The 14164-nt window shown below is 41.0% G+C and overlaps 1 protein-coding gene and 1 long non-coding RNA gene across 2 annotated transcripts in view; both read left to right on the top strand.

Annotated features, from left to right (window-relative positions):
- The window catches only part of DIAPH2 (diaphanous related formin 2), an 899992-nt gene that overhangs the window by 550586 nt on the left and 335242 nt on the right, over positions 1-14164 (top strand). Inside the window, exon 25 of the mRNA XM_019521025.1 lies at positions 5919-6043. Coding sequence (XP_019376570.1) covers positions 5919-6043 — 125 coding nt within the window. The remainder of the gene's footprint in view (positions 1-5918; positions 6044-14164) is intronic.
- LOC109300628 lies at positions 9881-10297 on the top strand. Its single transcript, XR_002098281.1, has 2 exons — positions 9881-10118; positions 10150-10297. It is a non-coding gene; the product is annotated as an uncharacterized LOC109300628 (long non-coding RNA).

Genomic DNA, 14164 nt, shown 5'->3' with positions numbered 1-14164 from the left:
ACTGCCAAGACTGCATTTTTAAGTGCTAATTTTTTGTGTTTTATATTAGGAGTTCCAGCATCAGGAGTTTAACATATGAAAATAGAAATGCTTAAATCACTGCTGCATTGTCCAAATACTGGAACATGTAGATTTTATAATACAAATATGGATTTTAATCTTGTACTTGTCGCATTCTGTATGAGAGTTACCAGATTTTTAAATACCTTCTTTGTAGTTTCTTCTTTAAATACGTTCTTCATGTGGCTTATTAATATCAATACTATTGTAATTCAACCAATACCAATTTGTAGAACTAACACCGTTGCAGACTTTGCTAATTGTACCAGCATTTTCCCTGGCCAACTGTTTCTTTTCAGATCCAAAGGTTTATTTGGCAGTATTATCATACTATAACGTAAAACAAAGTTACTTGCAGTTAGGTACATACTAAGTCCTTGTTATTTTGAAGAAGTATTAGAGGTTTTCTTTTTATCAATCAATCGATGGATCTAATCTCAAGAATGACATATTGAAAGCATTCCACAGATAACAAATAACTTGAAAGAAAACACAGAGAAAGCTATCTTGGCAAACCTGAGAGGATTCCTTTCATATGAAGTATAACAGAGTAAAATTTAATGTGGAAGTATAGAGGACTATTTTATATGCAGACACTGGCAGATTGAGAAATGAACTAATGTTTGTTGTGCTTCCTTGTGACTGACAGTCACCTTGAGAGTGCTAATAGAAGAGTAGTTCAGTCTCACCCACACATTGATGACAAAATCCACCTGTTCAAGGAAATTGCATTGCTTGTGTAGAGTATTTTGCCTTAATTATGACAAAACAAACTTTACTGGTCCGACATTTTCCAGGAATCATAACAAATTTCTCATTAGTTCTGCTCCTTGCTCCCCCTTCTGTTTATGCATCTTATCCAATGTCTTTTAATGCAAGAGCATCCCTTCAGAGCAGGGACTAGAACCCAGGATTTTCCCTTCATCCTCCTCTCCTCCATCCTCTTATAGTGGCCCTCCTTGCTGTACTTACAAACCCATTCTTGCTTTCTTTCTCTCTGTATACATGTTGCACATGTTTCTGAGCAGTAGACCACCTTCAACAGGAACCTTGCTGGTTAGACTCCCTTGAGAGGTTTAAACCCCTTCAGAGTGAGGCGAGTCTGAAACCCAAGTCACATTTCCTGATCAAGTGCCATACCCTTTAGGCTTTTATATAGAGTCACCATCACCCTGTCTCTTTGTTTCTCCACTTACATCTTTAATGCAACTGTCTGAGTACTGAATTCAGTGTTGTCAGTCATTATTTTAATGGTATAGTACAACCTGTTTTTCATCTTGCTTTTCTATCTTTATCCAGGAGCTGAGGTTTAAAATATTGCCAGACATAGAAACAGAATTCAGTTTGCATACAGAAAATGAGGGTTGCACTTGTTTACTGATAATTAAAGTAACCATTTTATCAGTAGTGGGCAGTTTTCTTGCTTACACGCTTGAAGTTTTTAGGAGCCTTTGGCAAAGTAAGTACTCATTTGTGTTTTGGGGTTTGTTTTCTATTTTTAGGCATATCCACTTATTTGATGATACTTTATTTTTCAAGGTCTGGCTTCATTAATTCCTTTACAAATACATCCCCGTAATCCAGACTTATATGAACTCTCATATATATTAACTCTCATATATATTAACTATTACAATTAATTTATTCCATCCTGTAATGGAACTTGGGCATTTACCATTTGGGAAGTAAAACTATTCAATATTGCCCTCTCATGTCCTGGTTTAGATTAACAGTCAGCTTGGACTTGTATCTCAACTGTTTTCCACCAAAAAATTGTGTCCCCTGTTTCTTTTAATTAATCACAGCAGCCCATAATGCTTATTTGTCATTGTTTGCAGCATTTGTCTTCATACTTTTAAATTTCAGACACAAAGTAAGCAACCATTCTTACTAAGCAGTTATACATATAATTTTTTTTTCCAATTATTGAAAACAGTTAAACTTTATTATCTGTTATGGTGCCAATTTACTTACCATCTGCTATTCTCTCTTTACCAACCAAATAACCATGTGCACCTTTTGATTTATTTTTCAATTCTAGCACATTTTCCTTCCATGTTGTTTATCTCCCTATCCAAATATATAACATTCCTGACAAATACATATTATTATTTTAATTTAAACAAGTTTTTCAGTTCAAGCACCAATATTGATGCTCCTTTTCAGGCCCAGTACCCTAAAGCAGTAAAAGTAATAAAGCTGTAAGCAATTAGATTCTTTATTGTGCAGGCCACTCCAGCAGTTGTTTTTTATGTTTATCCTGTACTACCTTGATAGTGATTTTAAGGAATATCTACATGGGCACAGCATTCAGCTTGGATGATGTGAATGGTAAGGTTCATTGCAAAGTCTAGGCCTGCTTTTGTTAGCTGAATCTTTCACTCACGTGGTATATTTTCAGTTAATTAACCTATTATGTTAAGATAAAGAAGTTAAATAAAATAACTGTATTAGAATTTGGTATTTACTGCAGTTTCCAAACATATGTGTGTCAATTTGAATTGATAGTAATAACCACATTAATTTCAGTAGATTTATACCAGTGTAAAATGGGTCCTGATAAAAGAATCAAGGCTCTATGTATAGTGAAGTGACAGCTGCATCAGTTTCACTATCTCTGTATTCACAGCCCACATATATAATTTTGTGAGTGGTTAATTCACTGTGTATTTGTGTTGTATGTCTGTGTGGAATTTCCCCCTGTGCTTTTGTAAATGGTGAAGTATCACTGTTCTTCGTTCTTTCCCTCACTTCTTCCCTCTCTGAATTCAGGAGCAGGAGAAGGGGAATAGCAGTGGTGGTGTACAGCTCTAGGCCTCCAGAGCTGAGTGTCCTTACTGGCTGCTCCTCTCCTGCTTTTCCCTGCTAATATATTCAGGTAGGGGAAGTAGGAGGGAGGAGAGGGAACAGCAGCAGTGTTCATCCCATGCTCTGGATCTCCTTGAAAACAGGACCTTGGTACAGGCCCTTCACCAATCAGCTGATGAGCTCATAAGAGTTTGTGGTACATGAGGAACTCCCAGTAGGAGCTCTGCTGACATGCCAGTGAACTCCCTGCACATGCAGTGCACAGAAAAGAAAGGTGTGCATCTGCACTGCTGCACCCCCTCTGGGTCCACCCCTCACAGTGACATACTATGAGAGAGACTAAATAGACAGCAGATATCTGCCTTGGAGGCAACTATGTGGAGGGCAGTTATAAAAAAAACAGTAGTTTGCCTCTCAGAAGTCTTCTTGAAAAATGGTAAAACACATAATTCCAGACATTTAGATTGTAATATTGAGGAATAATCTGGCTGTGAAGCCACATCAAATGTTACTTTTTTTTTTTAATGGAAATGGAGGTTGACGTTGGAAAATCTGTTGTTTTGATTCCACACCGTGTTTCTGGAACAGTGAATGATGCGCATCAAAAGGAAGAACATGATTCTAAATTGCTTCTCTAACCTTCTAGATCAGCTGTTAATGATTATTACTGATCCAAAATTGCCTGTTATACATTATGAGAGAAATTTTAAAAGGAGGCTTTATGAAATAACCTGCCTTATTGTTTGTTTCTGTTTGTGTTTTAGAAGAAGTTTGGGTTTTTCTTGGAAACTTTTGACCAATATCTTTCATACTCCAGCTTCAGTTTTATGTTGTCATGAAGTGAATTGATTTTTTTTCTTCCTTTGATATCACATTGCACATCTTGGACATTGTGATGTCACACATTCTGCATTCTACCCACATGAAGCAGGGGGATGAAGCTTCTTGTTTAATCATGTCTCATTAATTAGCAGGCATTCTAAGACAAATTATGAATGACTGTTAGTTCAGTTAAGGTTCAAGATATTCCAAAGCTTCCTGAATGTGAAATCCTCTCTTTTGAGTGCCTCCTGCTAGATTTGGAGCACCTTCTGTTCCCACCAAAGACAACATAAGTTGATAGTACTGATCACTTCCCTGGAATAGTCTCCTAAAACAGCAAAAAAGTATCATTAGATTTAATAGGCTTTTTCTTTTTCTTTCTTTTTTTGTTTTAGCAAGGTAATTCTTCCTCATGATTCTCCAATAAAAGCCTAGTTACTGGTTGCCATCTCCAAACAAATAAAGAATTCAATTTGTGTGAGCTGATGTATATTCATTTTGTTTTCCCATTTCTTGTGTTTGAGTTTTGTCCTCTCACCATCTGTACTCAGCCAGGAAACATTTATATATAGATTCATAGATTATAGAGTCAGAAGGGACCCAGTGGATCATCGTGTCTGACCCCCTGCCCCTAGCAGGAAAGAGGACCGAGGTCAGACAACCCCAGCCAAGCGACTGTCAAGCCTCCTCTTTAAGACCTCCAAGTTAGGTGGTAGCACCACCTCTCTTGGAAGCCCATTCCAGGCTCTGGCTACCCTTATCGTAAACAATTTCTTCCTAATGTCTAACCTAAATCTACTGTCCAATAGTTTGCACTCATTATTCCTAGTTACTCCCTGGTGCACTCTGGTATACAGTGCATCCCCAATTCCCTGCTGTCCTCCCCTGATATATTTATAGGTAGCTATGAGGTCACCCCTCAGCTTTCTTTTGTATAGGCTGAAGAGATCCAGAGCTCTCAACCTCTCCTTGTAGGGTATTTCATGGAGACCACTAATCATGCAGGGGGCCCTCCTCTGAACCCTCTCCAGATCCTCCGTGTCCCTCTTGAAGTGCTGTGCCCAAAACTGGACACAGTACTCCAACTGTGGCCTGACTAATGCTGCATAGAGGGGGAGTATCACTTCCCTCAATCTGTTGGTGATATATTTCAAGGTTTGATAGTTCTGGTGCTCTCCAAGGATGTGTCATCCCCTTCAAGTTATCCCCTTGAACTTTAGCTCTTTAGTATCCTAGTGTGCTCTGCAGGCTTCCCTGTCTACCTTGAAACGGGTATCAGATGCCCAAGCTACAGATCCAGATCAGGGCTAATGGGTTGGCTGGTATCCCAAAGGACCACACCACCCCAACCCCAAAATACTCCCTCCTTCCCTCACAGCTGTCAAGTTGTCAGACAACAAACCCAGAAAATTGTCATCTTAGATAGTGGCAGGCATGCGTATATTTTATAGCAAGTAAAACAAAAATAAAGGTCTAAAGCTATCTGGCTGGAAGAAGTGAAAAATGAGTATGGAATGCTAGAGTATTTTGAACATGGTACTTAAGATAGCTAGTTAGTGTTCTAAGTGGAAACAAAGAAAGTGTAAAGAATTTAAAAGGTATTAAATTAAAGCCACAGTGAATACAGTGTTAACAGGCATGCTGAGATACTATGGTGAAGTGTATGGTTTTTTTTCCTATTCTTTAACTGTTTTACCATATGTTGTATTCTTGTTTCTGTTAATGTAACAACAGTATCCGTATTTTCGTAGATTTTAAGAGCTAAGAAATTTCACAGGTGTTGGTTTACAGAAATAGTGTATTTCATGAAAGGAAAATATTTAATATCTTTTCTGTAATTTTTCCTTAAATCACTAGTCAAGTACATGTATTCATAAGATAAAATCTCTTTGAACCTTAGTTTCTCCTTAATCTTCAGATTAGATTTAAAAGAATGAAATATTACAATTTCTATCAATAAATTTAAATAGAAATGGATTCATTTGAACTAATGACTGAATAAAACAGTCACATTCCCAAATTAAACATGATGATTTGGTATATTATATTACATTATATGCATTCACTTATTTTATGGTGGGTAGAATTTTTATGATCAGTAATTCAGAAAAAATTAATCCGTTTCATGGAATTATTCTCTTTGCCTCAACAATACTTATACTAATACCTTTTCCCCTTTAAATCAGAATCTGGTACATTTTTCTGATCTGTTGTCCCATTTATCTTAGTTTCAGCACGGTGTCTCAAGAGCAGCCTTGATACGATGGAACATCAGATCCAGCGTCTAAAAAGTGACATTGAGAAGTTCCCTAAAACAGAAGGTGCACACGATAAGTTTGTGGAAAAGATGAGCATATCCTTTTTGGTGCTGCTTCTTTGACAATCTCAATGTTCTTTCTGCCTTGTTAAATATCTACAATGCTTGAAATTAACAGTTTGAAATATCTGTTCTCTGCGTTTACTCTTTTATACAAGGAAAAGCAAATCAATTGTTTTAGTGTTAAAAACGTACAGTGGCACACGGTGGGTCTCTGGTGCCCGGGGGCCAATGCCTACATTTGCGCCCCCCCTCCCCACCAGGACGATCTGAGTAGGGCACAGCGTCCCCTCTCCCACCCCACGGCACTTCCACCCCCATCCCCTCCAGGGAGCCATGCAAGCAGGCAGAGATTGATGCTTACTGCCAGGCCCTTCACCTGGAGGAGAAAGCCACAAAGACCAGTGGACAGAAAAGTGGACACCTGAAGAAGATGCCCATACTGATAGCAGGTAGACATTGGTGACATCAGGAATGAAGCCACACGTGTATCAGTTGTCTCACCAGTAACCCTGCACAATAGCTATGAAGCCCTCACACCATCAATGAAAATGTATCTATATGGGATCGGCTGACCCCAGCAAGTAAACAGCGTAGGGTGATAGTTGTAGGAGACCCCTTGCTGCGGGGCACAGAAGGAGCCATTTGTCATTCAGCCCCCTTTGCTTGAGATGTCTGCTGCCTTCGACAAGTGAGGATCAGAGATGTTATGGCAAGGATCCCTGAAGTGGTCCGCTCTACTGACCACTACCCCATGCTCCTTGTCCACTTGGGCACCAATGATGCAGCAAGAAGTAGCCCTGGGAGAATCATGGGAGACTACAAGACCATGGAGGCGAAGCTCAGGACCTAGAAGCACAAATGGTCTTCTCAATTCTTCTAGTCAAAGGATGTGGCTGTCAGAGGGAGACGTGCATCAAGGAGGTCAACCAAAGGCTTAGGAGATGTTTGGGCTTTGGATATGTTGACATTAGCACACAGTTTAGCTACAGCAGTCTACATGCAAGAGAAGGTATTCATCTCACAGGCAGAGGGGCAAAGCTCTTCACTACAAGAGACACCAACTTGTTGAGGAGGGCTTTACACTGGGCACATCTGGGAAGAAGGTGTCACTACTGTGCACAAATCCTCTAGCCACAATGACACACAGGAAGGTGTTCAAGTAGTGAAAGTCCAGATAAGTACTGACATATTGAGACACAGGTGGCGTGACAGAAAAGCTGAGGCGACTAGGGGAGAGCTTAGATGTCTTTATGGGAATGCCAGAAGCATGGGAAATAAACAGAAAGAACTAGCACTCCTTCTGGTGGATGAGGAATTCAGTCTGATGGGGTTGACAGACAGATGGCACACATGGTTGGGCAGTGAATATTGAGGGCTATAGGTTTTATAGGAAGGATTGGGTTGGGAAGAAGGAAGAAGGTGTGGCTCTCTGTGAAAGAACGGTACCCCTCCCTGCAGGTCAGGTTTGATAGAGGGGAGAGGTCCCTCGAGTACTTCTGGGTCAAGATACAAGGGGGTTCAAGAGAGGAACACCTGAGGGGGTGTCTACTACAGGCCTCCCTCCCAAGATGAGTGCAATTAGGTATTCTCCAGAGAGCTGATTGAAGCAGCAGGCACTAGAGACATGATTGTCATGGGTGATTTCAACTACCATGACATCTGTTGGGAGGACCACTCGGCCACCTCCAGCAGGCCAGCCAACTTCTTGGCAACAGTAGACAATCTGTTTCTGACACAGGTTGTGGAAGGGCCTACTAGGGGTAAGGCCACTATAGATCTAGTGCTGACCACAGGGGAGGATGTCATAGGTGACCTGAGGATTAGTGGTACTCAGGACGACAGTGATCACGACCTGATAAGATTCACCAGCCACCATAAGAATGGAAAACCAGTCAGCAGAACAGAAATCCTAGACTTCAGGAAGGCAGATTTTGGCAAACTCGAGGCTAATTGGTGAGACCCTCTACAACCAGCAACTGGACGATTTGGGAGTCCAGCAACTGTGATGCTTCCTTAAGGAGGCAATTCTCAAGGGTAAAAAACATGTTATCCCCACATGGACAAAAAGCAGGAAAGGAGCCAAGAGACCTGCTTGGCTCAACAGGGATATTAGGGAGCTATGGAAAAAGAAAAAGGAACCATATAAGCAATGGAAGAATGGCTAATCAACCAGAGAAAAATACACCTGTATCACCACGGCCTGCAAATACAAAACATGAAAAGCTAAGGCAGGCATAGAAATTGAGCTGCCAACTGGTATAAAAAAAACAACAAAAAGTCCTTCTACAGGTACATAGGGAGCAAGAAATAATCAGGATCCACTGTGGGGCCCCTACTGAATACTCAGCGGCAGCCCATAGTTGATGCCTGCAGAAAGGCAGAACTCTTAAATACATACTTTACATTGGTATTCCTGAAATCAAACGGGGGCCATTCACCTGACCGGAGGCCCAGGGAACATCGGGAAGACAACAGATTATATGTAATCAGTCCTGAACAAGTGAGGGATCTCCTACAACACTTAGACATTTTCCAAGTCTGCTAGTCCAGACGACCTGCACTGGAGAGTCCTGAAGGAACTGGCTGAGCTTATAGCAGCCCCACTGGCTGTTTGTTGTTTGAAGAGTTGTGGAACTTGGGAGTGGTCCTGGATGACTGGAAGAGGGCCAATGTGGTGCCCGTCTTTAAGAAAGGGAAGAAGGGATGACCCTGCAAACTACAAACTGGTCAGCCTGACTTCAGTCCTGGGTAAAATCTGTGAAAACTTTGTTAAGGAAACCATCAATTACAAGCTGGTAACCCACGGGATGTTAAGAAGCAACCAGAAAGGCTTTGTTGAGAGTAGATCATGCCTGACAAAGCCTAGTGTCCTTCTAGAACCAGGAAACTAGCCATCTGGATGAGGGACATGAGGTTGACTTCTAAACTTCAGCAAAGCCTTTGATTCTGTCTGCGACAGGATTCTCTCAAGCAAACCGGAGGGTACTGGGCTGGACTAGTCTACAGTGAGGTAGGTGGGCAGCTGGCTTAGAGGCTGCTCCCAGAGAGTTTTAATCAATGGGAATGCTTCATCCTCGAGGGCCATCTCCAGTGGTGTCCCTCAGGGATCGGTGCTTGGACCTGTGCTCTTTAATGATTCGGACTAGGGGGTGGAAAGCTCAACAATCAAATTCACGGATGATACCAAGCTGTGGGGAAATGCAGGCATATCAGAGGATAGGGTAAAGATCCAGGATGACCTTGAAAGACTGGATTCATGGGTGAAACGGAATCAGATGAAGTTTAACAGGGAGAAGTGCAAGGTCCTTTCTCTGGGTAAAAAGAACCTTCATCATAACTACATGATGGGTGGTGGTCCAATGCCTGGCACAGCATCTGAACGAGACCTGGGGGTCACGATTAACCAGAAGATGAACATGAACCAACAGTGCAATGAGGATGCCAGAAGGGCAAATAGAACTGTGGTGTGCATTAGCCGATGTGTGGCAAGTAGATCCAGGGAGGTGCTCCTCAGTCTCTATTCCGTGTTAATGAGGCCTCAGCTGGAGTACTCCATCCAGTAATGGGCACCGCACTTCAAGAAGGATATGGATAAGCTTGAGAGGGTACAAAGAAGGGCATCCATATTTTCACAGGCATGGGGGATAGGCCCTATGAGGAGAGACTCCGGGAACTGGACCTGTTCAGTCTGAATAAGAGAAGACAGAGTGGTGACTTGATAGCCGCTTACAAGTATGTCAGCAGTGAGCATCAAAATCTAGGGGAGCAAGTCTTCAGGAAGGCACTTGAGGGGAGGACGAGGATGAGGACCAATGGGCATAAGCTAATAGAGGGTAAATTCAGGCTAGACATAAGAAAAAAAAATTCTCTCTAAGGGTCACCAGAATCTGGAACACAATCCCAGCAGAGGCAGTACAGTCACCATCCTTGGAGATATTCAAAATAACTGAGGCTGGACGGGCACTTCATTGAGCTCGTCTGAGCTCAGTAACTTCCTGCCTATGGCAGCGGGGGTGGACTTGATCTTACAGGTCCCTTCCGGTTCTATGATTCTATGTTGGCTTATCAAGTAAATATAGACTATTAGCAGTTTCTTTGTCAGTATTGAGTTTTTATATGTTACTGTACTTTTAGGGAAGAAGGTAGTTATGCATACGCTGATAGATATGAATATATATCCAGAACCGAAGATTGTTTTATTGTTTTATGTCTCTAAGGGATAATATAGTATACTCTTCGTCTAGTAATAAGTAAAATCAACAGAAATAAGTCTAAAGGCTTAACCTCTCTTTTTTCCTGTTTAGAAATCTTCATATATCAATTTCAGCCTTTGCTCAAGAATATAGAAATATAAATGCAATCCATACCCAAATACAGAAATCTGCTTTTCCAAAAAAAAAAAAAAAAATTTTTTTTAGTATAAGGAAAATATTCCTGACTCCTGAGCCATGTGCATGTGTGTCTGTGTATATATATGGGGTGAGTGTATGTGTGTGCATGCACGCACGTGTGCACATGGACACATACACACACACACAAATTTGTTTTGAATATTCAGCTTCCTCGTATAAAAAAGAGGGAGAGTATGCACGTTTAAGAATGGGATAAAATTAATTTGAATTTGGAGGAATCTACTCAGCATAACTGCTGGATTTATGTAAAGCAGAGTGATTCTCCTGACCAGTATACGTGTATGCTGTATTTTAACATAGTTGCATGTAGTCAGCCTGAAGAGATAAAATAATAAAAATGCACTCCCAGCAATACTGTCCAGTCTTCTCTACATATATGTGTTTGTTTGCACGTTCCTTGAAGACCACACAAAAGTAGATCAGCTGATTTACAGTCAAATATAATGTTCCTTTACCTTTCTTTATTGATGTTTATATTAATTGCCTCCTGACCAATTCACTTGAATGCTTCATAAATAAACTACTGTGAATGTAGCCAAAAATCCTGAGTGGTCCCAAAGTAACTTGAATAAAGTCCTTAAGCTTCATTCTATACCAGGGGTCTGCAATGTTTTTGGACAATATGCCAAAAACACTGGCAAACTTGGCTTGTAAGATGTTGGTGTGCCAGGATGGACAGTGAGGGAGCAGCAAGGGGCCTGATTCTTGTTGTGGCAGTGCAGCCCCAGCCCCCTCCCTGCCTTCTGCCTCAAGGTGTGCGTGCCAAGCAAAATGCCTTCATGTACCCCGCTCTGGCACCCATGCTGAGGGTTGCCTACCCCTGTCCTATACCTTTATCTGTTCTCCCATCTCTCCTGCCTTAATCACAATCCCAGGCTGTTTGTTCTCTATTTTGGTGATTAATTTAAATTGTCATTGTCTATACCTAGGTAGTTATCTGCCTCTTGTTGTCCAGCAGCTACTTGGTTTTGACCACCTGATAGATTGCCTGCAATCCTTAAGGTTAGACGGCTGGTCCTTGTTAGGAAAATCTTTCAGCTTCTCCTGGTTTGTTTGGGTTTTTATTTTTTGTGGGGGGGAGGGGGAGGTTGTTTTTCACTTGATTTTGATCTTAGTGATAACTATTTACTTTTCCAGCATCACAGCTACTTGCTAAGGATTGCTGATCAAATTCCTTCATATTAATAAAAGAATACTTTTTGACCTGACAATATTGATTTTGCAGACCCCTGCCCTTTAGTTGTCTGAGCAAATGCTGATGCTCTTGTTTATGGTAATCAAATTACATGCCTGAAGTAGTTCACCTGGGCAGTGGTGATTACATTGGTGTAACTGGAGTAGAGACAGATGTTACAAGTTTAAAAAATATGTTTATTTTTATTATAACATTGCTTCTGACGTTTTTGTGCTGGCCAAAATTTAGGATTTTACCTACCTTTTGTTGGAAATAAGGGCTGAAAACAGATGTTAAAAGGTAAGACTTTTTTTTTTTCTACTTCTTAATATGTTTCTTCCATCTTTGTGCCGACCACATTTACAGAATATGACCACTTCACTAAAAACAGGGCTGTGAAATGCATTTAACAAAACTGCTTCATTTCACTGCATATCATGTTTCTGAAGTCACAGCAGGATGTGTCATTTGTAGATCTTCATAATTAAAAGAGGCATATTGGATTGTAGATGGCTGGCAGCTTTTATAATAACATAACACTGAACAAAATTGATGACTTGACAAAATAGATAAGCCTATTAAAAAAATAAATAAGTAAACTGCTTCTGTCTCGGGAATTACTGTTTTCCATAATTAAGAGATTACTTGATAAAAAGAGTTTATTGGGAAACCCATCTCCCCTAACATCAAATTATAGCACATGATCACATTTTCAGCATCTTGTCACCATTGAATGAGCCTTTTTTTCTTACATGCACATACAGACAAAGCATTTTAGACTAAATTGAAAATACTGCGGCTGAATAGTGAGAGGGGAAAAAAGGTCTTTCAACCTCCTGTGTGTGCTGCTTCTGTTTCCATCAGCTTAGCATGGAATTTTTTGGTTGCTATTGGCACATACTAAGATTAGAAAGTTATGGAAGTTCAGGGAGAGCAAGTTCAACATTCTCTTATAACTGCTTGAGTATTTCAGAAAAAAGGGAGACAAAAATGTCAGAACATTAATCATTCTGAGCAGAGAGAGCTCTGGAATACGCTGCCACAAATATATCATAATTAAAGGTATTGTTCCCTTTTCCTCTTTATGTCAATAACGTAGGCAGCCCACTTGCTGAAGTTGTAGATAGATTTTTCTTTAGAGAATGCTAAAGAAATAGTGCATGGCATACAAAGGTCGGAGGTCAGTTAAAAGAATACCCTATTCCCAGAAGTGAAACAAATGTTGTTATGAGAAGAATTTGACCCATTTTTAGTGTGCTATTAAAAATGTGTTAGGTTATTAAATAGGTTATAAAAGATGAAAAATGAATGTAAATCTTACTTACAAAATTGAATTAATTTATATTCTTGCTGTTCTTGCTCTCCTTTCAAGCAATCTGATTTGAATTTCAGTTAACCTGGTTTTTTTCCTGTACGGCAAGACTATAGATAATTTCAGTGATTAACATTTCGTTGACCCATCACATGAGTAATTACAGCATAAAACATCATTAGTGATTACACACAGGCAGAGAAGAGGGAAGACAACAGTAGTACAGTAGTCTACAAACAGTTCAAGGAAAGTGAATATGTTGCAGGCAAAACCTACTCACATAAACACTAAATGGATTAGGACTTTAAAATTAAGCTTATTGATTAGAAGTTATGTAGTTATTTTGCCTGCATTCTGATAACTTGATATAAATTTTGAACATCTATTAACACATTTTGTTGGTAAAAACCTGTGAGGAATTATGTGGCCACAGAATGCAAATTTTAGTGGAGAACTGGCGCAGCTAATTCATAGGGATGAACTGATAGCACAGTTAAATTTGGTTGCAAATTATAGTTTCATAGTTTTTAGGGTTGCAAGGGACCTGAGCAGATCATTGAGTCTGACCCCCTGCCATGGCAGGAAAGAGTACTGGGGTCAAACGACCCCAGCAAGGTGTACATCTAGCCTCCTCTTAAAGACCCCCAGGGTAGGAGCCAGCACCACTTCTCTTGGAAGTTGTTTCCGGATCCTAGCCGCCCTGACCATGAAGTAGTGCCTCCTGATATCTAGCCTAAATCTACCCTCTGCCAGCTTGTGACCGTTATTCCTGGTAGTGCACGGGGGAACAGGGACTTCCCCAGTGCCTGCTGGTCCCCTCTGACTAGTTTGTAACAGGCCACTAGATCCCCTGTCAGCCTTCTCTTGTAGAGACTGAACACATTCAGGTCCTGTAGCCTCTCCTCATAGGGCCTGCCCTGCTGCCCCCGATCATGCGAGTGGCCCTCCATGACCCTCTCCATGTTGTCCACATCCCTCTTGAAGTGTGGTGCCCAGAACTGGGTGCAGTAGTCCAGCTACGGCCTGACCAGTGCCACATAGAGGGGGAGTATCACCTCCTTGGACCTGATCAAGATGGATCTGTGGATGCATGACAAGGTGTGGCTGGCCTTCCTGACTGCATCCCCACACTGCCGGCCCATGTTCATCTTGGAATCAATGATGACTCCAAGATCCTTTTCTGCCTCTGTACTGATGAGAAGGGAATTCCCCAACCTGTAGGTATGGTGCCGGTTGTTCCTCCCCCAGTGCATCAC

The sequence above is a fragment of the Gavialis gangeticus genome, unplaced genomic scaffold, assembly GCF_001723915.1.
Source record: "Gavialis gangeticus isolate Ggan-Ray unplaced genomic scaffold, GavGan_comp1, whole genome shotgun sequence".
In the NCBI taxonomy this organism is placed as follows: Eukaryota; Metazoa; Chordata; order Crocodylia; family Gavialidae; genus Gavialis; species Gavialis gangeticus.
This window is presented reverse-complemented; position numbering and strand designations above follow the sequence as displayed.